The 25,072-nt window shown below is 42.1% G+C and overlaps 1 protein-coding gene across 2 annotated transcripts; it reads left to right on the top strand.

Moving 5' to 3' along the window:
• The first annotated feature begins 1,473 nt into the window (after positions 1-1,473).
• LOC109907963 (tyrosine-protein kinase HCK-like) lies at positions 1,474-21,184 on the top strand. Of its 2 annotated transcripts, XM_020506280.2 has the most exons (14): positions 1,934-2,132; positions 2,171-2,210; positions 8,900-9,033; positions 10,926-10,965; positions 11,381-11,477; positions 11,593-11,688; positions 11,777-11,880; positions 11,973-12,122; positions 15,064-15,216; positions 15,366-15,548; positions 15,664-15,740; positions 19,124-19,277; positions 19,610-19,741; positions 19,866-20,698. In XM_020506280.2, the coding sequence occupies exons 3-14, from the start codon at positions 8,911-8,913 to the stop codon at positions 20,066-20,068; spliced, it is 1,512 nt and encodes a 503-aa protein (XP_020361869.2). In that variant the 5' UTR covers positions 1,934-2,132; positions 2,171-2,210; positions 8,900-8,910; the 3' UTR covers positions 20,069-20,698. The 2 variants fall into 2 exon arrangements, with proteins under 2 accessions (XP_031649999.1, XP_020361869.2); XM_031794139.1 differs by having other exon boundaries at positions 1,474-2,210; positions 19,866-21,184.
• Positions 21,185-25,072: the final 3,888 nt, after the last annotated feature.

The following is a 25,072-nucleotide window of genomic DNA, read 5'->3' as shown; positions in this document are numbered from 1 at the left end:
ATACTCTTAAACACATCACAATGTGACGTTTGAGATACATGGCTGAATGTCTAATTCGGACCTGAGACTGTGAGAGCTAGTTGTGTAAAACAGGCAGTTGCATTGCCTTTATTAAGACCTGATCCCTGTGACTATTTGGCCAGGTCAATGTGTCTATTTAAGCTCTTAATATCAGCTACCCAACGTTATGAGGGGTTATCCTGAGCCTATTTTCAATGGGAATCGATGTGTTAACACAGTGGGAAATGCAGAAGTCTTTTTTATTTCGTTATGATCAGCTCCTCAAAAATAGACTGATACACTATTGAAACCACTGATCTTGACAGTTTAGCACAAGGGGTAAAACTCATGGACAACAGTTGTGAGAAGCCTACATTGGATGTTGTCCATTTTACTTTGACCTCTACTGTTTTTAGGACATGACGCTAATTAAGATGTCAGAGCATTTTATATTTGTTTGGGCGCCATTGAGTTTAGGCTATTTGATTGGAGAAACGTGCATGATATAAAAAGTGTCCTTCTGATTACATTGCCATTCATTTGATCTCCAGCCTGTAGGCTACAGAAAATACCATATTCTTCTAGCATAGGGTATATCTGCTACATGATTTATGATATAATATTTCTTGCTGGAATATTGGTGGAGCGCTGCAGTGATTCTTCTCTCCAGTTCTCTGGAGAACTGTGCTGGGAATGGACAAGCAAAAATATGTTGCACCCCTGCCTTTGAGCGCTCACCTAAAATGTCCATATGCCACTGGTTGAGAGAAATTGTCATTGTTTCAGGCAGAATTCTGTGAGATGTTATGTGTTGTTGGAGGTGCGTCTTGGTCAGTTACACTTGAAAATGCGGCCCTAGTCAATCTGCCTATTCCTGCCTAATGTCCGGGCCAATCCATGTTTGTCTACGAAACCGCTTGCATGTGAGGCGCGCATTTTAGAACGGGGTGTTCCTGCAAATTGCATTTTGGAACATTCGCACGTACCACCATGAGCACATTGCTGCCCTAAAACGTGAATAAATAATTGTTTATCAACATTTTAAACTATACATTCTTATCTGTTCCAAATGCCTTATTAATAATGGTGTATATGCTGTACACCTCCACTACACTACTTTGATGCGCATGGTGGGGATTAAGACGTGAGTATATTCAATGCCCACTGAAAAATAAGTGGGTATAAAGTGTGTACCTGCGTACACCCTTCACTACACCACTGGCCCCATCTAAAAGAGAAAGGGAAAGGGGGATACGTAGTCAGTTGTACAACTGAATGCATTCAACTGAAATGTGTCTTCGGCATTTAATCTAAGACCCTACTTCTGACTCTCTCTTTCGAGCCGTGGCTCAGAAGAAATTTGTGTTTAATCCTGACATTTGATGAAGGATTAGTTAAAGAGACAGATGATTTGTTTGATGTCCTTGCATGGCCCGATCCGCCCATGCCTCCATGCCCTCAGTGTGGGATGTTGTCTGTGACTCCAGCGGAGTATGCTGCTCGGGCTAATGTGTCCCCATGCCATTCGTGATCCCATTACAACATATTGCATTTGTACGTTTTTGTTAGATAGGGTATGATTTCAAAGGGGAGGGCTGTTGAAAATTGATACAGAAGGTATGTGCAATTTAGATATTCAACAAAGATAATATCTTACAGCAGGTGCCAAAACAAACTGTAGAAGTTTAGAGGCGCTTTAATAATATTTTTAAGACAACTTTTTCAATTCAAACCACAAAAGAGTTAGGCTAACTACAGTATATTTGAATTTTTTTCAAGAAATATCATGTTTTTTCTTATTTGTATTTTATGTGCATTTTTAAGTGTTCGTACTCAGACCATGTCTAGGTTTAGTGTAAAAAAAACATCCAGCCCGCAAAGATAGCAGTGTCATGATTGATGTAACCTCCTCCCCAGGCTCGAATTAAATGACCCATAGACCAACACATAGACAGAGAGAGAGACCCGGCTGGTGGGCGAGATTATGATAGATGTGACAGAAAGTTCGTCGTGCACAGTCAGATGTGAGGCACTAACTTCCTCGTATACAACTAGAACGCACCCTTCAACTCATTCTATCTGAACTATAATCCCGGGATGGAAGAGCCGATATAAAAGAAAAAGGAGCGTTTTTCTAAAGAACACAAATAATTCAGCGTTGAGGACCAAATAGCAGAACATACGTGGAATATACAGCTGGTTGGAACGAGGTAACTCACTCTAATTTGTTATTCTAGACCACTAACCTATACTACAAGGGGAACATGTATACTCACTGATATTCATACCATAGGCAATAAGCATTTCTTAAAGAATAAAAGCAGATGACGAACGGATGGATGTTGTCTTATTACAGCATTTCCCACCTGTGTCATTCAGTCAGTGGCAGTCAGTGCGCTTTAAAGGGTTAACCCTGCATTTAACCATTCGGAATGAATGCCTAAAGGTAAGGTTTTAACCCTATCCCAAACCTTAACGGTGACCTTAACCACTCGGAATGAAAGCCTAAACGTAATGTTTTAACCATATACAAAACCGTAACCCTTAAAACAATGAGTCCTACTATAACGCCAGCGTGTTTGGGACTTCTAACTCCATTTAAAAACCATGTGTTTGAGCTACATACTTCTAGATTATACTATTGGTTTGTAAAACAAGGGCGGATCCCGAATCGACCCGGGCATGGTCTTTTATATCGAAATGTCTGTAGATTCTGAATGGTTTAAGATACAGCTATCTATGAAAAGCTGATACTCTCACGAACACGCACATGTCATCTGTTTTGCTCTAAGACACTCACAAGCTATACAGGAGTCGTTAGATCCCTTACAGATTTTTTGTTACGTTACAGCCTTATTCTAAAATGTCCTGAATAAAAAAAAACAGCAGCAATCTACACACAATACCCCATAATGACAAAGCGAAAACAGGTTGACATTTTTGCAAATGTACTAAACATTTAAAACAGAAATACCTTACTTACATAAGTATTCAGACCCTTTGCGATTAGTGAAATTAAGCTCAGGTGCATCCTGCTTCCATTGGTCATCCTTGAGATGTTTCCACAACTTGATTGGAGTCCACCTGTGGTATATTAAATTGATTGGACATGATTTGGAAAGGCACACACCTGTCTATATAAGGTCCCACAGTTCACAGTGCATGTCAGAGCAAAAACCAAGCAATGAGGTCCAAGGAATTGTCCTTAGAGGACCGACAGAGGCACACATCTGGGGAAGGGTACCAAAAATGCCTACAGCAGTGGTTCCGTACCCCTCCAAACATTCAACCTCCAGCAGCGTACCCCCTCTAGCACCAGGGTCAGCACACTCTCAAATGTTGTTTTCTACCATCATTGTAAGCCTGTCACACACACACTATAAGATACATTTATTAAATATAAGAATGAGTGTGAGTTTGTCACTTCCCACGAGCCAGGTTGTGACAAAGAGCTCTTATAGGACCAGGGCACAAATGATAATATAATAATAATCAATCATTTTGCTCATTATTTAGCCATCTTACATATGAAACCTTATTTGTTCATCAAAAATGGTGAATAACTCACCACAGGTTAATGAGAAGTGTGCTTGAAAGGATGCACATAACTCTGCAATGTTGGGTTAAATTGGAGAGAGTCTCAGTCTTAAATCCTTTTCCTCACACAGTCTGTGCCTGCATTTAGTTTTCATGCTAGTGAGGGCCGAGAATTCACATAGGTACGTGGTTGCAAAGGGCATCAGTGTCTTAATAGCGCCATTTGCCAAGGCAGGATACTCTGAGCGCAGCCCCATCCAGAAATCTGGCAGTAGCTTCTGATAAAATAAAATTTTCACAGAACCGCTTGTTGCAATTTCAATGAGGCTTTTTTCCTGCACATTGAATATAGTTGCGGAGAGTCCCTGTAATCATAGATTCAGATCATTCAGGCAAGACCAAACATCACCCAGATAGGCCAGTCGTGTGAGAAACTCGTCATCATGCAGACAAGTGAAAATTATGGTCAGTAAAGAAAGCTTTAAGCTCGCCTCTCAATTTATAAAAAGGCATCAATACTTTGCCCCTTGATAACCAGTGCACTTCTTTCTGTTGTAAAAGCTTTACATGGTCGCTGCCCATATCATTTCATAATGCAGAAAATACACGAGACTTCAGGGGCCTTGCTTTAACAAAGTTAACCATTGTCCAAAATGTATTTCAAGCTGTCAGGCATTCATTCGGGGGATGCTGCAGTGTACCCAAGTGGCGTCGGGAGCAACAGCTTGCACTCGCGTTACCACTCCACTGTGTCTCCCTGTCATGGCTTTTGCACCATCGGTACAGATACCAACACATGTTGACCACCAACGTCCATGTGACGTCACAAAGCTGTCCAGCACTTTAAAAATATCCTCTCCTGTTGTCCTGGTTTCCAGTTGTTTGCAGAAGAGGATGTCTTCCTTAATTGACCCCCCATAAACGTAACAGACATATACCAGGAGTTGTGCCAGGCCCGCCACGTCTGTTGACTCATCCAGCTGTAACGCATATAATTCACAGGCTTGTATGCAAAGCAGTAATTGTTTCAAAACATCTCCTGCCATGTCACTAATGCGTTGTGAAACAGTGTTGTTTGATGAAAGCATTGTCTGTCTTTTTTTGTTTGCATTTTCCCCCAGCATTGTCCCAGCCATGACAGCAGGAAGTATTAAGTCCTCCACAATAGTATGGGGCTTGCCTGTCCTAGCCACTCGGTAGCTCACCATACAAGACGCTTCTAGAGCCTTCTTATTGTAAAGGAACCTATTGGTTTGATACATGTCTTACTACTCGAAAGTCGTCTTACTTCTCAATTAAAAAACTCCTGTGGCTTATTTTTCAAATTGGCATGTTTCGTTTCTAAATGTATGCGCAAGAGGGAAGGTTTCATCGAGTTGTGAGATTGTACTTTTGCACATATAACACACTGTGGCTGAGGAAAGGCACTACTCCCAATATAAGTGAACCCCAAATCAATTAGGCTGCAAAGCCCAGTTGGAAAATCTAAATGGACTGTTTGAAAATGTGAACCACACGCAATGTTTAGGAATAGCCAGTTTGGGAATAGCCCGTCTATAGCATTGAATGTCCCCAAAAACACAGTGGCCTCCATCATTCTGGAAGAAGTTTGAAACCACCAAGACTCTTAATAGAGCTGACCTCCTGGCCAAACTGAGCAATTGGGGGAGAAGGACCTTGGTCAGGGAGGTGACCAAGAACCTGATGATCACTCTGACCGATCTCTAGAGTTCCTCTGTGTAGATTGGAGAACCTTTCAGAAGGACAACCATATTTGCAGCACTCCACCAGTCAGTCTACCTTTATGGTAGAGTGGCCAGACAGAAGCCACTCCTCAATAAAATGCACATGACAGCCTGTTTGGAGTTTGCCAAAAGGCACCCGAAGGACTCTTAGACCATGAGAAGATTCAAGATTCTCTGGTCTGATGAAACCAAGATTGAACTCTTTGGCCTGAATGACAAGTGTCACGTCTGGAGGAAACCTAGCACCATCCCTATGGTGATGCATGGTGGTGGCAGCATCATGCTGTGAGAATGTTTTTCAGCAGCAGGGACTGGGAGACTAGTCAGAATCGAGGCAAAAATGAATGGCACAAAGTACAGAGAGATCCTTGATGAAAATCTGCTCCAGAGCACTCAGGACCTCCGACTGGGGCGAAGGTTCACCTTCCCACAGGACAATGACCCTAAGCACACAGCCAAGACAACGCAGGAGTGGCTTCGGAAAAGTCTCTGAATGTTGTTGAGTGGCCCAGCCAGAGCCCAGACTTGAACTCAAACAAACATCTCTGGAGAGACCTGAAAATAGCTGTGCAGCAATCAAATCAAATGTATTTATATAGCCCTTCGTACATCAGCTGAAATCTCAAAGTGCTGTACAGAAACCCAGCCTAAAACCCCAAACAGCAAGCAATGCAGGTGTAGAAGCACGGTGGCTAGGAAAAACTCCCTAGAAAGGCCAAAACCTAGGAAGAAACCTAGAGAGGAACCAGGCTATGTGGGGTGGCCAGTCCTCTTCTGGCTGTGCCGGGTGGAGATTATAACAGAACATGGCCAAGATGTTCAAATGTTCATAAATGACCAGCATGGTCGTATAATAATGAGGCAGAACAGTTGAAACTGGTCAGATGGACTGGGGACAGCAAGGAGTCATCATGTCAGGTAGTCCTGGGGCATGGTCCTAGGGCTCAGGTCCTCCGAGAGAGTGAAAGAAAGAGAGAAGGAGAGAATTAGAGAACGCACACTTAGATTCACACAGGACACTGAATAGGACAGGAGAAGTACTCCAGATATAACAAACTGACCCTAGCCCCCCGACACATAAACTACTGCAGCATAAATACTGGAGGCTGAGACAGGAGGGGTCAGGAGACACTGTGGCCCCATCCGAGGACAATGCTCTCCATCCAACCTGACAGAGCTTGAGAGGATCTGCAGAGAAGAATGGGAGAAACTCCCCAAATACATGTGTGCCAAGCTTGTAGCGTCATACCCAAGAAGACTTGAGGCTGTTATCGCTGCCAAAGGTGCTTCAACAAAGTACTGAGAAAAGGGTCTGAATACTTACAGTATGTAAATGTGATACTTCAGTTTTACATTTTTAATACTTGTTGCTAACATTTCTAAACTGTTTTTGCTGTGTCATTATGGGGTATTGTGTGTAGAATGATGAGGGGGAAAACAATTTAATCCATTTTAGAATAAGGTGTAACGTAAGAAAATGTGTAAACTTTTCGAATGCACTGCAGATGCAATACCTCTTCATGGCTTGTAATCTATATTTTGATGGAAACCAGGGGTTTGAACCGGTTCAGGGAACAGAACCGGTTCAAGCCAAGCCCCATCCATGTCCACCCCTCTCTCTCACTCTCTCCCAATTGTGAAATTTCAGTAGTATCTTGAGCAATAGCACTCTGACCAAAAACATGGACTTACCACCTGCACTGACTCTCTGCACCTTAGCACACACACACACACACACACACACACACACACACACACACACACACACACACACACACACACACACACACACACACACACACACACACACACACATCACAACTGCTGCCACTAGATTCTTATTTATTATTGCTAAATACTGCACAGCTTAAACACTTGACCCCCAATCCCTCTTCCCCAAAACATGTGTAAATATTGTACAATAAATTGTGCATTCTCGTATTATACTTATGCTACAATGTTTATTCTATTGAACCATTTACTTTAGGTTTGTATTCTAATATTTTATTATTTCTTATTGTTGTTGCATAATCAAGAAGGAACCTGCAAGTGAGAATTTATTTGGACGGTGTACATCTGTATCCCGTACATACATAACTTGAAACTAAACAACTATTACTCATTCCATAACAAGCGTCTCTTATCCGTGCTAATTGGTAGAGTAAGTTAATGAGCTATTTGGTCAAAACCGTCGATTTCACAGGCTTTTAAAAAAATAAGAAAAAGGAACTATATGAGTCGTTAGCTTCTTTTTTTTTTACCGGTTCAGAACACTGCAACGGAACAAAAGAAATAGGGATTCTGTTCAGAATTTAGGTTCTAAGCCCTGATTGGAAAGTAGTAATTGGATTTTGTAAAAAGAAAAAAAAAACAGTAAATGGTCACATCACACCCAAAACTTGCTTCCATAAGTTGAACATGTTATGTGTGTGTCTGGTGCCTGGTTCCATGGCATGGCAGTTTGTGAGAGTACTAGCAGAGGAGGTTTAGCAGTGATGTTTTTCACATGGTGTACACTCCCAGTCCCAGCCGCCCTCCGACTGCCCTGCAGCAGATGCAATGATAGTGGTTAGTGCCAGAGGCACACATGGCACAGGGCTCTCACAGCTAACTAGATTTGCATCTGTGGGTAATATGATGGGTTAGAGACAGACAGGCAGGCAGGCAGGCAGACAGACAGACAGACAGAGACAGAGACAGATGGAGGAGGATGGTTGGGGAGTTATTAGGGGCTGATTGGATCAAGTGACGTGGATAGAAAGATGGATGGAGACGATAAGGATGAGGGGGCACTTTCTAAAGAGCAGGGTAGTTCTCTGCGTCTATGGTCTGATCATCACCTCCAGTTAACTTCCTCTGTACAGGAAGTACATGCCATGTGTGTCATGGTTTGATGAGATTAATGGACGATGTGAGTGGTTGATAAGAGGCTGAGGAGGTTTGTAAATGGATGAGAAAGGTTTGGCCAACCACCAGAGACAATTTTTCAAGATACAACACTTGATGGTTTGGAAGAAGCATCTTCTTCTGAGAACTGGAGAGAGGGGAGGGGGGGGGGGGTGTTCCTATACCTGTAGCCTGGCATACTGGCATGGAGAAGCATAATATGATGGATTGGAAAAGGTTCAATCACAATAACCATTTAGCCTTAAATAGTTTTGCTGCAAGTTCAACTTTAACTGTTAAAAATAAACTGACCCTGCTGTGACAAAGAGGAATACAGTTTAAATGGAAAGGTAAGTGAATATTTACAAATGTAATTCTGTTAGGTTAGAGTAAGGGTATCTCTCAGACTGAAAAACATCACTTCTTCCCTTCATCTCTCTTTCTCTCTCTCTTTCACGCTGACACGTCTCAGTTAAAGGCATTCAGTTGTACAACAGACTAGGCATCCCCCTTTCCCTTTCATTTTAATACTGCAGCTCATCTGTTTATTTCAACAGAGATGAATAATAAAAGTATATCCATACAGTATCTTGTAGTAAACACTTCATAATACATTGACTTAGCACTGCTATGGTGCCATTTTTACACTCTCTCCACCTTGCGTTACTAGTCCAAATGTAGTGAACAGACATTGTATTCTGACTGATATTTTTGAAATAACACATTTTTAGGTTCTTCCACTATGGGCTGTGTGGGGTCCAAGGAGCAGCAGGATCCCAGCAGCAAAGGTGTGGTCAATGATGACTCTCTGAACCAGACTCAGACAACCCACTACGTCAAAGACCCCACCACAGGGACCAAGGCTGTGAGTGAACACCGGGGGGGGGGGGGGGGGGGGGGGGGGTATTATTATTATTACTGCTAGACTCTATTCTGATGCCAAGAGCAAGATACTGATCTGTAAGTAGGTTTCCTTTGGTGTCTGGGGTGGTCATTACTTCATGTGTGTTAATTGTAAACCCAGCTATCACATCTAGTTCCTTGGAAGTTGTGGGATCAAATGTTTTTGGTTTCACATTAGTTGTGGGAACAAATGTTTGTAACATGTTGTGTTGCTACCATGCTGTGTTGTCATGTGTTGCTGCCTTGCAATGTTGTTGTCTTAGGTCTCTCTTTATGTAGTGTTGTGTTGTCTCTCTCGTGGTGATGTGTGTTTTGTCCTATACATATGTTTTATTTATGTTTAATCCCAGCCCCCGTCCCCGCGGGAGGCCTTTTGTCTTTTGGTAGGCCGTCATTGTAAATAAGAATTTGTTCTTAACTGACTTGCTTAGTTAAATAAAGCTTGTTTTTTTAATGGAAAAAGAAATGCCAAATAAGTAAACATTTAGCCTGTCGGGGAACGTTTAAATTTAGTTCGCATGGAGGTTCTGAGAACATTTTACTCTGGTTCCTTGAAAGTCTTCCTGGGAGGCCTTATTAACACTCTGAGAATGAAAATTGTGGGTTATTTGGAGGTTTTTGAATGACTTCCTTAAAACTTATTTTAATAACTCTGATAGCTTATTTGGGGTAAACTTTCTTGAACTCCAAGCGCAGATAAGACGCATGGAAATTACTTGGGCGTTCATCATGCAAACACATTTATTTTTATTGTGACATGGCATCAGTGAGATTCAAACCTATAATCTTCTGTTCTCTATCCATGGAATTAATCCACCAGCGTGGAGCTAGCATGCCATGTTTTTTTAAGCATACAAAGCTGTTAATTTTAGTCTATTCAAACAAACCCTATTTCAAAGGGGAAAGCACTCAATAAGATCAGGTTTGGCCAATTAGTGGGCGCGGCCAACACACCTGAACACACTTAACAACATAGAGGATACAGAGAGTTTTGTTGATGCTGAGAATGGAATGTATATTTCTTGTGGGTTTTTTTATGGAAAGTTTTCTTAATGTTCACAGAACAATTTGATAACATGACTTTTAATAGAACCGTTATGCTGAAGTACTGAAATTCCCACAGAAGAATATTATTTTTTGTAACATTCTCTGAACTATTTGAGAACATTCCCAATGTCAAACCGATTAGATAATGTTCCAAGAACATTACCAATGTCAAACCGATTAGATAATGTTCCAAGAACATTACCAATGTCAAACCGATTAGATAATGTTCCAAGAACATTACCAAAATTGAAATGAAATGTAACCATGTTTCAACTTTTGGGAAATGTTCTGTTAAAGTAATGAAATACTAAGAACATTTCTGTCAAGTTCCATAAATGTGCTGAAAATGTTCCAAAGCAAAGCAACTATCCTGCACCAATCCCAGACATTTGTGGGAAGGTTGTATGCAAAATAACTTTAGGACAACCAGGCTCTCTCTAAGCTCTAAGAAACATCTGGTTCTCAGAACATTATGTGCTACAGTAGCAGGGATGTGACTCAGGGCTGTTATTTAGAATGAGGAAGAGGAAGTAGCACAACAAACAAGCGCAGAAATGTGTTTGCGATCATTGAACAGACATTTAGTGACTGAATTGACATGTCTCTCCTCTATTTCTGTTTGACTTACATTCCTATTTTCTGTCAGTCTATCTCACTCTTGCTTAGTCTGTCATTGACCACACATCTCCTTCTCTGTCTCATTCACTTTCTCCCAACCATACTATGCTACAACTATAATATACTATGTTCCATACTACATTTGTCATGGTTCTCCTTCAAAACTCTAATCTCATATTGTCTTTACAGAACGGAACCATCACCGTTGCCCCTCCAGTCCCCTCTAATGGTGAGTATAACGCAGAAAAGTTACAGTACTCACATTGCTTACTTGAGTCTGTGATGGAGGAACTATTACTGTATCACACTGTATTTTGAGCAGCACACTAACACACTGTGTGTCTAAAATGGATTACCGCTTGTTGTCATGTAATGAGGCCACATAATGTATGAGGGTGAAAGGAGTGAGCGTGTGTGGGTTGAAATAGACCACTCAGAGCCTGATCACACGGGACAGCAGAGATGATCTCTCCACTGCTATAACAGTAAAGCAGTCAGACATGAAGTGACCCAGGCAAGGCACTGTTGTTCTATTAACAATGTAAAGTTGCACACGATGTCACCCACAAGTCTTTCTTTGTCATATGTGTGCATGCGTACACACACACACACACCCACACACTTATGTTATCTGCCCCCTCCAGGTACTGAGAGCATTGCCATTGCACTGTATGACTATGAGGGTGTAAATGATGGAGACCTGGACTTCAAGAAGGGAGACAAGCTTAAAATCTTACAGGAGTGAGTGTACCTGATATTTACACATAAACAAGATACATCATTACCCATACAAAGCAGTGTATAGCTTACCTATACCCACATCTCTCTCTCTCTCTCTTTCTCTCTCTCTCTCTAGATCTGGAGAATGGTGGAGAGCACAGTTAATTAGCACAGGCAAGGAAGGCTACATCCCCAATAACTATGTAGCCATAGACAGACTTGAAACCGAAGAGTAAGTGTTTTATCAGTGCACTGTGTGGATAGTTTATGAGTAGAGCTGCTCAAAGGAATCAGTGTGAAATAAATGTACCATCATCCAGGTGGTTCTATAAAGGAGTGAGCAGGAAAGATGCAGAGAGGCAGCTGCTAGCATCAGCAAACAAAACGGGATCGTTCATGATCCGTGACAGTGAGACCACCAAGGGTGAGCAAGTTAAAAAGCTCTTATACATACACACATACAAACAAATGTGTACACATTTAGCAAGCTAACACCCTCTCTCCGTCCTACTACAGGCAGCTACTCCTTATCCGTAAGGGACAGTGATTCCCAATCAGGAGACACAGTCAAGCATTACAAGATCCGTACACTGGATAACGGTGGCTTCTACATCTCTCCACGCATCACCTTCAACAACCTGCAGGAACTGGTCAGCCACTATAAAAGTGAGTGCCAACAGCATGGCCAGACCACCATAATACACAGGGATACACCCATAGAGATAGATAGCCCTCTATAGCCCCCACAGTGGAGGTGTCATAATGCACATAATACTGAGAAAACCTTGAGGTCAAACAGGGAAATGGTTCCAATCCTTTTTCCACCATAAATGTTTCCCAAAGGGAATTTTACAAACACTTCAAAATAAGGGCTGTTTGTGTAGGCATGTAAATCTCTCTTAGACAATGTGACTTTTATCAATGTATTCGGCTCTATTTACTCTCAGATTCAAAATTGCTAATTAGCGTCAAAGTAGACATCATGTAAGACTACAAATCCCTGCAAGCTCCTGAACGTCATCTCTAGTTGCCACCTTTGCTAAAATGCATTGTGTAAAAAAACTTGCACAAGACAGTTCACAGAATTGTCCATTTAAATACATTTTGACAATTTATTAATTTCAAAATTTAGCTAACATTAGATAGGTAATCCAGAGATTCTTACCTTTGCCTCGATTCGGCAGTCTCATCCAGATCATCATGGCATTTGTAGTCCTTTATGATAGCCACATTAGCAGCTAATTAGCATTTCATCTTGGGGGGTAAGTACAGGCAAATATATTGGTAAAAATCACAATGACCTAGGAAGATTTAGACGGTTATCAAAACTTCACGCCAGGGTAAGCCTACACGAAACACAGCCCTTATTTTAAGTGTTCATAATATCCACTATGGGAAAAATGAATGGTAGAAAAAGGATTGGAACCATTTCCTTTTTTGACCGCTAGGTTATATGGGTATTATGACTCATACTGTGGTACTCTATGGCAATGTCCATGCAAAAATCCAACTAGAGTTCTCTATCTATCTCTATGGATTTTATTTTTTAAATTTTATTTAACCTTTATTTAACCAGGTAGGCTAGTTGAGAACAAGTTCTCATTTACAACTGCGACCTGGCCAAGATAAAGCATAGCAGTGTGAACAGACAACAACACAGAGTTACACATGGAGTAAACAATAAACAAGTCAATAACACAGTAGAAAAAAAAATAAAAAGAGTCTATATACATTGTGTGCAAAAGGCATGAGGAGGTAGGCGAATAATTACAATTTTGCAGATTAACACTGGAGTGATAAATGATCAGATGGTCATGTGCAGGTAGAGATACTGGTGTGCAAAAGAGCAGAAAAGTAAATAAATAAAAACATTATGGGGATGAGGTAGGTCAATTGGGTGGGCTATTTACCGATGGACTATGTACAGCTGCAGCGATCGGTTAGCTGCTCAGATAGCAGATGTTTAAAGTTGGTGAGGGAGATAAAAGTCTCCAACTTCAGCGATTTTCTTTTTTGCAATTCGTTCCAGTCACAGGCAGCAGAGAACTGGAAGGAAAGGCGGCCAAATGAGGTGTTGGCTTTAGGGATGATCAGTGAGATACACCTGCTGGAGCGTGTGCTACGGGTGGGTGTTGCCATCGTGACCAGTGAACTGAGATAAGGCGGAGCTTTACCTAGCATGGAATTGTAGATGACCTGGAGCCAGTGGGTCTGGCGACGAATATGTAGCGAGGGCCAGCCGACTAGAGCATACAGGTCGCAGTGGTGAGTGTTATAAGGTGCTTTAGTAACAAAACGGATGGCACTGTGATAAACTGCATCCAGTTTGCTGAGTAGAGTATTGAAAGCTATTTTATAGATGACATCGCCAAAGTCGAGGATCGGTAGGACAGTCAGTTTTACTAGGGTAAGTTTGGCGGCGTGAGTGAAGGAGGGTTTGTTGCGGAATAGAAAGCAGACTCTAGATTTGATTTTAGATTGGAGATGTTTGATATGAGTCTGGAAGGAGAGTTTACAGTCTAGCCAGACACCTAGGTACTTATAGAGGTCCACATATTCTAGGTCGGAACCATCCAGGGTGGTGATGCTAATCGGGCGTGTGGGTGCAGGCAGTGAACGGTTGAAAAGCATGCATTTGGTTTTACTAGCGTTTAAGAGCAGTTGGAGGCCACGGAAGGAGTGTTGTATGGCATTGAAGCTCGTTTGGAGGTTAGAAAGCACAGTGTCCAAGGAAGGGCCAGAAGTATACAGAATGGTGTCGTCTGCATAGAGGTGGATCAGGGAATCGCCCGCAGAAACATCATTGATATATACAGAGAAAAGAGTCAGCCTGAGAATTGAACCCTGTGGCACCCCCATAGAGACTGCCAGAGGACCAGACAAAATGCCCTCCGATTTGACACACTGAACTCTGTCTGCAAAGAAAAACCGAGGCTACTGAGTCTGCCGATAAGAATATGGTGATTGACAGAGCCGAAAGCCTTGGCCAGGTCGATGAAGACGGCTGCACAGTACTGTCTTTTATCGATGGCGGTTATGATATCCTTTAGTACCTTGAGCGTGGCTGAGGTGCACTCGTGACCGGCTCGGAAACCAGATTGCACAGTGGAGAAGGTACGGTGGGATTCGAGATGGTCAGTGATCTGTTTGTTGACTTGGATTTCGAAGACCTTAGATAGGCAGGGCAGGATGGATATAGGTCTGTAACAGTTTGGGTCCAGGGTGTCTCCCCCTTTGAAGAGGGGGATGACTGCGGCAGCTTTCCAATCCTTGGGGATCTCAGACGATATGAAAGAGAGGTGTGCAGGATGGTTATAGGGGTTGCGACAATGGCGGCGGATAGTTTCAGAAATAGAGGGTCCAGATTGTCAAGCCAGCAGTCACTGTTACTAAAGCGGATGGTGACAGAGGTAAACAGCCCCCTCTGCTGGCTGCCTGTTCTGAATATGGGCACATGGTCTATATGGCCTCCAGCAGTGTTTACTTTCTATGTGTTTATTAATGTGTGTTATGTACAGTTAAAAAATACATTCAGTTAATGTCCTGTTTGATTCAGAGCTTTGTGTGTGGATGTCTTACTCTCATTGGATGTGTTTGCTTCCTATAGAGCAGGGAGATGGTCTGTGCCAGGCCTTGACCAGCCCCTGCCTCAGTCCCAAGCCCCAGAAGCCCTGGGAGAAGGATGCCTGGGAGATCCCTCGGGAGTCCCTCAAACTTGATAGGAAGCTCGGGGCTGGCCAGTTCGGAGAGGTCTGGATGGGTGAGTTACTCAAACATTCTGAGAAGGTGATGCTTGGACCATTACCGGGAGATCAGAATAAGTTTATATGTATTCTGAAAACATCTTGCTTTTTGCGAGCTGTGAACTTAGCATGGCTACTGTGGTTGTCTTTGTGTCTTTTACTGTAGCTACATACAACAAGCACACCAAGGTGGCAGTGAAGACCATGAAGCCTGGCACCATGTCGGTAGAGGCTTTCCTGGACGAGGCAAACCTGATGAAGGCCCTGCAGCACGACAAGCTGGTCCGTCTGAACGCTGTGGTTACCAAAGAGGAACCCATCTACATCATCACAGAGTTCATGGAAAAGGGTATGAACACTACAGTTTGACATTTTGTACACATTTACATTACCGTACAGTACATTTCCTGTCAGTGTATTTCTGTCATTGAATTCTGTTTGTGTGTATGTGTGTGCGTGTTTAGGCAGTTTGCTGGACTTCTTGAAGAGTGATGAGGGCAATCGTGTGCAGCTCCCCAAACTCATTGACTTCAGTGCACAGGTGAGATTCAGCTTCTGTATCTCACAGTTCGTTTTTTTTTTCAATCACTGGTGCAATTTTGTATGTGGTACATTTTTACAACTCTAAACACAAAAACAAAACAAAAATCACAGTCACTTGGTCACTGCACTAAATCACTCTTTCAATTTGGACAGATATTCAATCTACTGTAACTATCTGCTTTTCAAAATGAAATATTCAATTAACTATAAGATTTTCTTGTCTGCTGTCAAATTTGATATTTTTTTTACCTCAAATGTATCCTTTTACATCAACTTATGTTGGAAGGTAAAACCAAATCATTTATGGGGGTGGCTGTAAAAACATAATCATTCTTTATCAGTGCTACAATGTACTGCTGAAATACCTGGGTTGTGTACAGGATTGGGGAGTAACATATGACATGTAATCTGTTATATGTAACTGATTACAAAAAACAAACTGTAATCCGTTACGTTACCAGCAAAAAAATTGTAACCAGCTTAAAGATACTTTTGAAAAACTAGATGATTACTTCTAGGATTACTTTTAAATTCAGAAAAGATGTTTGCGTAATTAAAATACTTTGATGACACACCAAATGTGTTTGATGGATTGTGGGAAAAGCACAGGAATAGGTTTCTGTAGGCTACAGTCCAATTTATTATTAGATTTTTTTTTTCAGGAACTCAGTCCAGCTTTCAACTTACTCTTGAAAGTTGTTGTAGTACAATGTGCAATTTCGAAATTGGATAGTGAATCATCAGTTTTCCTCTGGTCATGTCAGTCATTGCAGACCTTAGAGAGCTATTTATAACTCGTCAGAAATGTCCAGATCAACTAGCCCATGTCAGCTAATGTTTTTTAGCTTGGTTTTTTAGCCGATAGATTTTGTAGTAATGTCCGAGTCACTCAAATATCACATGAATACACATTAGACATGCAAAATTTATAGAATTGTAAGAACATTTGCTATAAAACTGCAACATTTTCTCTGTGCCCTAATGAAAAGTGTAGAATTGCAGGAAACAAGCTTTAAACCTGATAGATGTTCTCTCGACCAACAAGAGGGGTCTCGGCCAACAAGAGGGGTGTGAACAGTTTGTGTCATGAACAGTGCTTGTGCCAACAGAAATAGTGTGGCATGTGTGCGAGCAGGGGTGGTGTGGCTGAGCGGGATATTCCCCAATACCGCCTACGGGCGGTACAGATATCACTTAGGCCTATTATTGATATTTACATATCAATTATATGAATCACACTGCTGCTCTCTCAATTATTTGCGCCTTACGGATTGTGCTTGTTGTGAATGGCCTTTCACAAATGTGTAGGTGTATTTAACCTCCATAATGGTTGAATTGAAGAAGTGTAGGCTAAACTGCCTATCAGTCATTGTTTATGCGACCTGTGGACAGGCTGTGTAAAATGTGCTCTTGCCACAGCTGAGCAGGGGTGGTGTGGCTGAGCGGGATATTCCCCAATACCGCCTACGGGCGGTACAGATATCACTTAGGCCTATTATTGATATTTACATATCAATTATATGAATCACACTGCTGCTCTCTCAATTATTTGCGCCTTACGGATTGTGCTTGTTGTGAATGGCCTTTCACAAATGTGTAGGTGTATTTAACCTCCATAATGGTTGAATTGAAGAAGTGTAGGCTAAACTGCCTATCAGTCATTGTTTATGCGACCTGTGGACAGGCTGTGTAAAATGTGCTCTTGCCACAGCTGCATAGTAGTGCGGATCCCTGCCATGCAATAAAAGTGGAACTGTGCTCCAAACTGTCAAAAATCTCATTTTTGTAAGGCCAATTCAGACCCCTCGACTTTTTCCACATTTTGTTACGTTACAGCCTTATTCTAAAATGGAGGGGGGAAAAAAATCCTTCATCAATCTACACACAATAACCCATAATGACAAAGCAAAAACAGTTGTAACTTTTTTTAAAAATCCAAAATAATAATTAGAAAAAATATACATTTACATAAGTATTCATACCCTATACTCAGTACTTTGTTGAAGCACCTTTGGCAGTGATTACAACATCGAGTCTTCTTGGGTATGACGCTACAAGCTTGGCACACCTGTATTTGGGGAGTTTCTCCAATTCTCCTTGCAGATCCCATCAAGCACTGTCAGGTTGGATGTGGAGCATTGCTGCACAGCTATTTTCAGGTCTCTCCAGAGATGTTCGATCGGGTTCAAGTCTGGGCTCCGGCTGGGCCACTCAAGGACATTCAGGGACTTGTCCCGAATCCACTCCTGCGTTGTCTTGGCTGTGTGCTCCGGGTCATTGTCCTGGGTGAAGGTGATCCTTCGCTCCAGTCAGAGGTCCTGAGCGCACCAGAGCAGGTTTTCATTAAGGATATCTCTGTACTTTGCTCCATTCATCTTTCCCTCGATCCTGACTAGTCTCCCAGTCCCTGCCACTGAAAACATCCCCATAGCATGATGCTGCCACCACCATGCATCACTGTAGGGATGGTGCCAGGTTTCCTCCACGCTTGGCATTTAGGCCAAAGAGTTCAATCTTGGTTTCATTAGACCAGAGAATCCTGTTTCTCAAGGTCTAAGAGTCCTTTAGATGCCTTTTGGCAAACTCTAATCAGGCTGTCATGTGCATTTTACTGAGGAGTGTCTTCCGTCTGGCCAGTCTACCATAAAAGCCTAATTGGTGGAGTGCTGCAGACAAGGTTGTCCTTCTGGAATGTTCTCCCATCTCCACAGAGGAACTGCTCTATCAGAGTGACCATTGGCTTCCTGGTCACCTCCCTGACCAAGGCTCTTCTCCCCCGATTGCTCAGTTTGGCCGGGCGGCCAGCTCTAGGAAGAGTCTTGGTGGTTCCAAACTTCTTCCAGAAATGTTTGGGTACCCTTACCCAGATCTGTGCATCGATACAATTTCTTCGACCTCATGGCTTGGTTTTTGCTCAGACTTGATTTGACATGCTCTGACAACTGTGGGACCTTATACTGTATAGACAGATGTGTGCCTTTCCAAATCATGTCCAATCAATTCAATTTACCACAGGTGGACTCCAAGTTGTAGAAACATCTCATGGATGACCGAATGGAAACAGGATGCACTTGAGCTTAATTTTGAGACTCATAGCAAAGGGTCTGAATACTTATGTAAATAAGGTATTTCTGTTTTATATTTGTAATTGAGAAAAAACAGTTTTCTCACTTTAGCATTATGTGGTATTGTGTGTAGATTGATGAGGAACATTTTTTTATTTCATCCATTTTAGAATAAGCCTGTAACGTAACAAAATGTGGAAAAAGGGGTCTGAATACTTTCATTATGATCCTTTGCCAAGTGAACAAACACAGAAGTATGTTTGGAATGCCCCCTTTTCTATTGTCTTCTGACATCTAACCATGTCTTTGTCCGTAGATTGCAGAAGGAATGGCCTACATCGAGCAGAGGAACTATATTCACAGAGACCTGCGAGCCGCCAACATCCTGGTCTCGAAGGCTCTGGTGTGCAAGATTGCTGACTTTGGCCTCGCCCGAATCATCGAGGACAATGAGTACACAGCCAGGGAAGGTAAGCATTATCCCCTTGGGGAACATGTCTGTGCCATATAATGGTTCATTAATAACTGTAACATAACAGCTGATTTAGCAAATATTAGGACAGTCGTAGTAGAGAAAGGGAGCTTTTAGATGTGGGTGTGGTTTGGAATTCGAATTTGAGAGAGGGAAGTCAGGGAACAATGAAGAGATATATATATATATATATCATTGTGTCAGAGTGAGTTCTGTGGGACTGAATAAATAACAGAGTTTGAATAGAAAAAGACAAGCTGTATTTTTTATCAGTGACAGCAGGGTGCAGCAGAAGGTAGAGTAAGAAAGCCTACTCTTGTTCCCTAAAAGGAGCAAAGTTCCCCATCAAATGGACGGCCCCAGAGGCAATCAACTTTGGCTCCTTCACCATCAAATCAGATGTCTGGTCCTTTGGCATCCTACTGACCGAGATCATCAGCTATGGACGCACACCATATCCAGGTCAGGACCTGAATGATAACATGGACTCTACTGTACTTGTACTGTAATATTAATTGAATGATGAATTAAATTCATCTTTGTCCCCCCTGTAATGATGCGTTTCTGTGCTGGCTCTATCATCTAGGTATGACAAACCCAGAAGTGATTCGCTCTCTGGAGAGCGGCTACCGCATGCAGCGCACCGACAGCTGTCCGCAGGAGCTCTATGACATCATGTTGGAGTGCTGGAAGAACAAGCCCGAGGACCGGCCCACCTTTGAGTATCTGCAGAGTGTCCTGGAGGATTTCTACACTGCAACAGAGAGCCAGTACCAGCAACAGCCATGATCCAGAATGATTTAGGCAGATACCTACCCTCTCATACACTTATACAAATGGACATGTGTACAGACAAACTACAGAGAAAAAAGGGGATCTGAACATGTTTCAGATGGTTCCTTATGAAATATGGCATTTACTGTAACTTAGTGAAGTATGACCTAACAAATTTATTACAGTGATTCGTGAAATGGCTGAGTGTAAGGCGTTTTCAACATTTTTATTTATTTACATTTCATTTGCATATCGTGTTGGGTGACTTTACCTTCCCTTCCCCTTTGTAGTTAGCTCTGCCAGTCCTGTTTGTTTGTTGTATGAATTAACTGTGCTCTAACTATGTTTTTGATTTTGCTTTTCATACACGCCCAGAAAATGCACAAAATGAGAAATAAAAAAAGATTTGTACATTTCCTATGTATATGCCCAGGGCATACAGTATATTGGAAAATGTTATTTTTATTCTGGCATATACCATTGAATCACTATAATTCACTGAACAAGCACTGGAGTACAACAGTATAATCTTTTAATTTACAAAACACGTTTTGTCTATTTGATAAGGAGATTAATTTATTCAAGCCAAGAGTACCTGTCCATTCTCTATACTGAATGCACAATATATACACAAAAGTATGTGGATACCCCTTCAAATTAGTGGATTAGGCTATTTCAGCCACACCCGTTGCTTACCGGTGTATAAATCGAGCGTACAGTCATGCAATCTCCCTAGACAGACATTGGCAGTAAAATGGCCTTACTGAAAAGCTCAGTGAATTTCAACTTGGCACCGTCATAGTCAGTTGGTCAAATGTCTGCCCTGCTAGATCTGCCCCAGTCAACTGTAAGTGCTGTTATTGTGAAGTGGAAACGTCTAGGAGCAACAACAGCTCAGCCGCAAAGTGGTAGGCCACACAAGCTCACAGAACAGGACCGGTGAGTGCTGAAGCACGTAGCCCGTAAAAATCTTCAGTTCTCTGTTACAAAATGTAGTTCTGTCCTTGAGCTGTTTTTGTTTATTAATCTTCTGTATTACGTCATGTTTCATGTTCTGTGTTGGACCCCAGAAAGAGTAGCTGCGGCTTTCAAAACAGCTAATAAGGATCTTAATAAAATACAAAATACTCACTACCGAGTTCCAAACTGCCTCTGGAAGCAATGTCAGCACAGTAACTGTTCGTCGGGAGCTTCATGAAATGGGTTTCCATGGCTGAGCATAGTGCCAACTGTAAAGTTTGGTGGAGGAGGAATAGTGGTCTGGGGCAGTTTTTCAAGGTTCGGGCCCTTAGTTCCAGTGAAGGGAAATCATAATGCTACAGCATAGAATGACATTCTGGATGATTCTGTGCTTCCAACTTTGTGGCAACAGTTTGGGGAAGGCCCTTTCCTGTTTCAGCATGACAATACCCCCCCGTGCACAAAGCAAGGTCCATACAGAAATGGTGTGTTGAGATCGGTGTGGAAGAACTTGACTGGCCTGCACAGAGCCCTGACCTCAACCCCATCGAACACCTTTGGGATGAATCAGTGCCCAACCTCACTAATGCTCTTGTGGCTGAATGGAAGCAAGTCCCCTCAGCTATGTTCTAACATCTAGTGGAAAGCCTTCCCAGAAGAGTGGAGGCTGTTATAGCAGCACATGGGGAGACCAACTCCATATTAATGCCCATGTGTTTGGGACGAGATGTTCAACGAGCAGGTGTTCACATATTTTTGGTCATGTTGAGTATATACGTGCCTTCGGAAAGTATTCAGACCCCTTGAATTTTTCCACATTTTGTTACATTACAGCCTTATTCTAAAATGTATTAAATAAATACTAAAATTCTCAGCAATCTACACACAATACCCCGTAATGACAAAGCACATTCGTCACACTGTTGACCTGTTTTTTGGTGAAGGTTTCGCTTTATTAAAGATGTGGAATTACATGCACGCTGCGCCTAGGTTCATCTATGACAGAGAGTTTGAAGACAGTGAATGTGACAAAGGAACATGACAGCTCGCTCTGAGTTTGCCAAAAGTCACCAAAAGACTCTCAGACCATGAGAAACAAGATTCTCTGGTCTGATGAAACCAAGATTGAACTCTTAGGCCTGAATGTCAAGTGTCACGTCTGGAGGAAACCTGGCCCTACGGTGAAGCATGGTGGAGGCAGCATCATGATGTGGGTATGTTCTTCAGTGGCAGGGACTGGGTGATTAGTCAGGATCGAGGGAAAGATGAACAGAGCAAAGTACAGAGAGATACTTGATGAAAACCTGCACAGAGCGCTCAGGACCTCAGATTGGGGCGTAGGTTCACCTTACAACAGGACAATGACCCTAAGCACACAGCCAAGACAATGCAGGAGTGGCTTCAGGACAAGTCTCTGAATGTCCTTGAGTGGCCCAGCCAGAGCCCGGACTTGAACCAGAGCCCGGATCGAACATCTCTTGAGAGACCTGAAAATAGCTGTGCAGCAACGCTCCCCATTCAACCTGACATAGCATGAGAGGATTTGCAGAGAAGAATGGAAGAAACACCCCAAATACAGGTGTTCCAAGCTTGTAGTGTCAACCCAAGAAGACTTGATGCTGTCATCGCTGCCAAAGGTGCTTCAACAAAGTACTGAGTAAAGGGTCTGAATAATTATGTAAATGTGATTTCAGGTTTTTTGTATTTTTAAATGAGCAAAAATGTCAACCTGTTTTTACTTTGTCATTATGGGGTACTGGGAGGGAAAAAACATTTAATACATTTTAGAGTAAGGCTGTAACGATACAAAATATAGAAAAAGTCAATGGGTCAGAATACTTTCCGAAGGCACTGTATAGTGGGGCGGCAGCGTAGCCTAGTGGCGTTGGACTAGTAACCGGAAGGTTGCGAGTTCAAACCCCTGAGCTGACAAGGTACAAATCTGTTGTTCTGCCCCTGAACAGGCAGTTAACCCACTGTTCCCAGGCCGTCATTGAAAATAAGAATGTGTTCTTAACTGACTTGCCTGGTTAAATAAAGGTAAAATAAAAAATAAAAAAAATAGGCTACACAAGGTAATATTGTGACGGACAATGTGACATTTTTAGAAAACGCGATTTTGTTATTTGCTTTGTTTTTTAACGCGTTCACTGTTATCATTTGTCTAACGTGGCTGAATAATTTGTGCATTGAGGTAGATGCCATAAAAATTGACTGCACAGACATTCAATGCTGGATAGGGGATGTTTTCATATGAACAATGTTTTTTTTTAAACAAAATGCTTTTTGATATTTTGTTATAGATGCTTGTAAGTGCGATAAAGAAAATGTTAAAGCCAGACTCAGTCCTAAATAATCAAACTTTTTCTCTTGTTTAATATATCTCAAAATGGATATATGAAAGCTTCATTTGCCATTTGTGTCTCCCAAGTTTTTACGAGTTATACGTGCAGCAGCTACATTTACAAATTGCAGATCAGATTTCTCCAGGTAATTATGACATATGATATTGATAATTCTTCTAGCACACTTTGTAGCCCTACAGTCTATTACTCTGATCCATCCACAACTACAGCAACACAACAACATTACGAATAGGCCTATCTACAGGGCAAAATAAAGGAAACACCAACATCAAGCGTCTTAAAAAGGGCATTGGGCCACCAAGAGCCAGAACAGCTTCAATGCACCTTGGCATAGATTATACAAGTCTCTGGAACTCTATTGGAGGGATGCGACTAGTCTTCCACAAGAAATTCCAGCATTTGATGGTGGTGGATAACGCTGTCTCAGGCACCTCTCCTGAATCTCCCATAAGTGCTCAATTGGGCAGAGATCTGGTGACGGAGACAGCCATGGCATATGGTTTACGCCGTTTTCATGCTCATCAAACCATTCAATGACCTCTTGTGCCCTGTGGATGGGAGCATTTTCATCCTATGGGGGCATAGCCATGGTAGCCAAAATAATGGCCTGCCCAGCAATTTTAGACATGACCCAAAGCATGATGGGATGTTAATTACTTAGTTAACTCAGGAACCACGCCTGTGTGGAAGCACCTGTTTTCAATACACATTGTATCACTTATTTACTCAACTGTTTCCTTTACTTTGGCAGTTACCTTTATTTAGCTGTCATTATGAATTAGACTCATTATACATGAGAATTAAGTGATACAGAATGCGTGTGGTAACGGTTCATATACTGTAATATTGTCTCCTGGATGTCAGTCCTTCTGTCCGTCTGTCTGTCTTTGCGACCACTGATGATGCGCGGCAGTGCAGATTTGAAAACACCGGCGGATCTGTTACTGAGTTGTTTTGATGGCGCTATCTTGAGTTCCTGAATGAAGTGGGAATTGGGAACATTTTCTACTTGCTATAGCTGGACCATGTTTTAGACTCACGACTAATGCCAGCATGCTGCTGTGGACAGTGCCAATGAAAGTCATCAACGTAACATGTTGTTCTGATGGCGAAATGTCAACCTCAGGGTTATCATGTTAACCAATTTTCAATGTACACAAACCTTGTATAAAATATGTTGAATTTGTACCAGCTTTTTGATCTCTGCATATACCAATATTCTCTACTCTGGAGCAAAAAAATCAGTGGGATCATGGCATTTGCTTTCTCCTTAAAATTCGATGTTGTGATAGGTCTACCCTGAACCCATTTTATCCATATATAGGCCTATTAAAAAACAGTATAGATATAGCCGAGGGAAGGCCTGAGGAAGATAGTTAAAGTTGGGGGTACTGGGGAGGAGTTGATCAAATATTTTGGTAGCTTAACTACAGACAGTTTAGATCTTCTCTTTTCAGAAGTAGGTTAGTCATCGTTTGCTTTCCAAACTGTTTTCCCCCATGCTGAACACTTGTCGGCTGCTTTTCCTTCACTCTGCGGTCCAACTCATCCCAAACCATCTCAAATTGGGTTGAGGTCGGGTGATTGTGGAGGCCAGGTCATCTGATGCAGCACTCCATCACTCTCTTTCTTGGTCAAATAGCCCTGTTAGGTGAGGTGTGTTGGGTCATTGCCCTGTTGAGAAATAAATAAT

Source organism: Oncorhynchus kisutch, linkage group LG17 (assembly GCF_002021735.2).
Source record: "Oncorhynchus kisutch isolate 150728-3 linkage group LG17, Okis_V2, whole genome shotgun sequence".
Classification (NCBI taxonomy): Eukaryota; Metazoa; Chordata; class Actinopteri; order Salmoniformes; family Salmonidae; genus Oncorhynchus; species Oncorhynchus kisutch.
This window is presented reverse-complemented; position numbering and strand designations above follow the sequence as displayed.

Coding starts and splice junctions, on each gene's coding strand:
- LOC109907963 (XM_031794139.1), top strand. CDS start 8,911: ATGGGCTGTGTGGGGTCCAAGGAGCAGCAGGATCCCAGCAGCAAAGGT. Junction 11,689..11,776: donor GACAGACTTGAAACCGAAGA/GTAAGTGTTTTA, acceptor ACCATCATCCAG/GTGGTTCTATAAAGGAGTGA. Junction 15,549..15,663: donor CACAGAGTTCATGGAAAAGG/GTATGAACACTA, acceptor GTGCGTGTTTAG/GCAGTTTGCTGGACTTCTTG.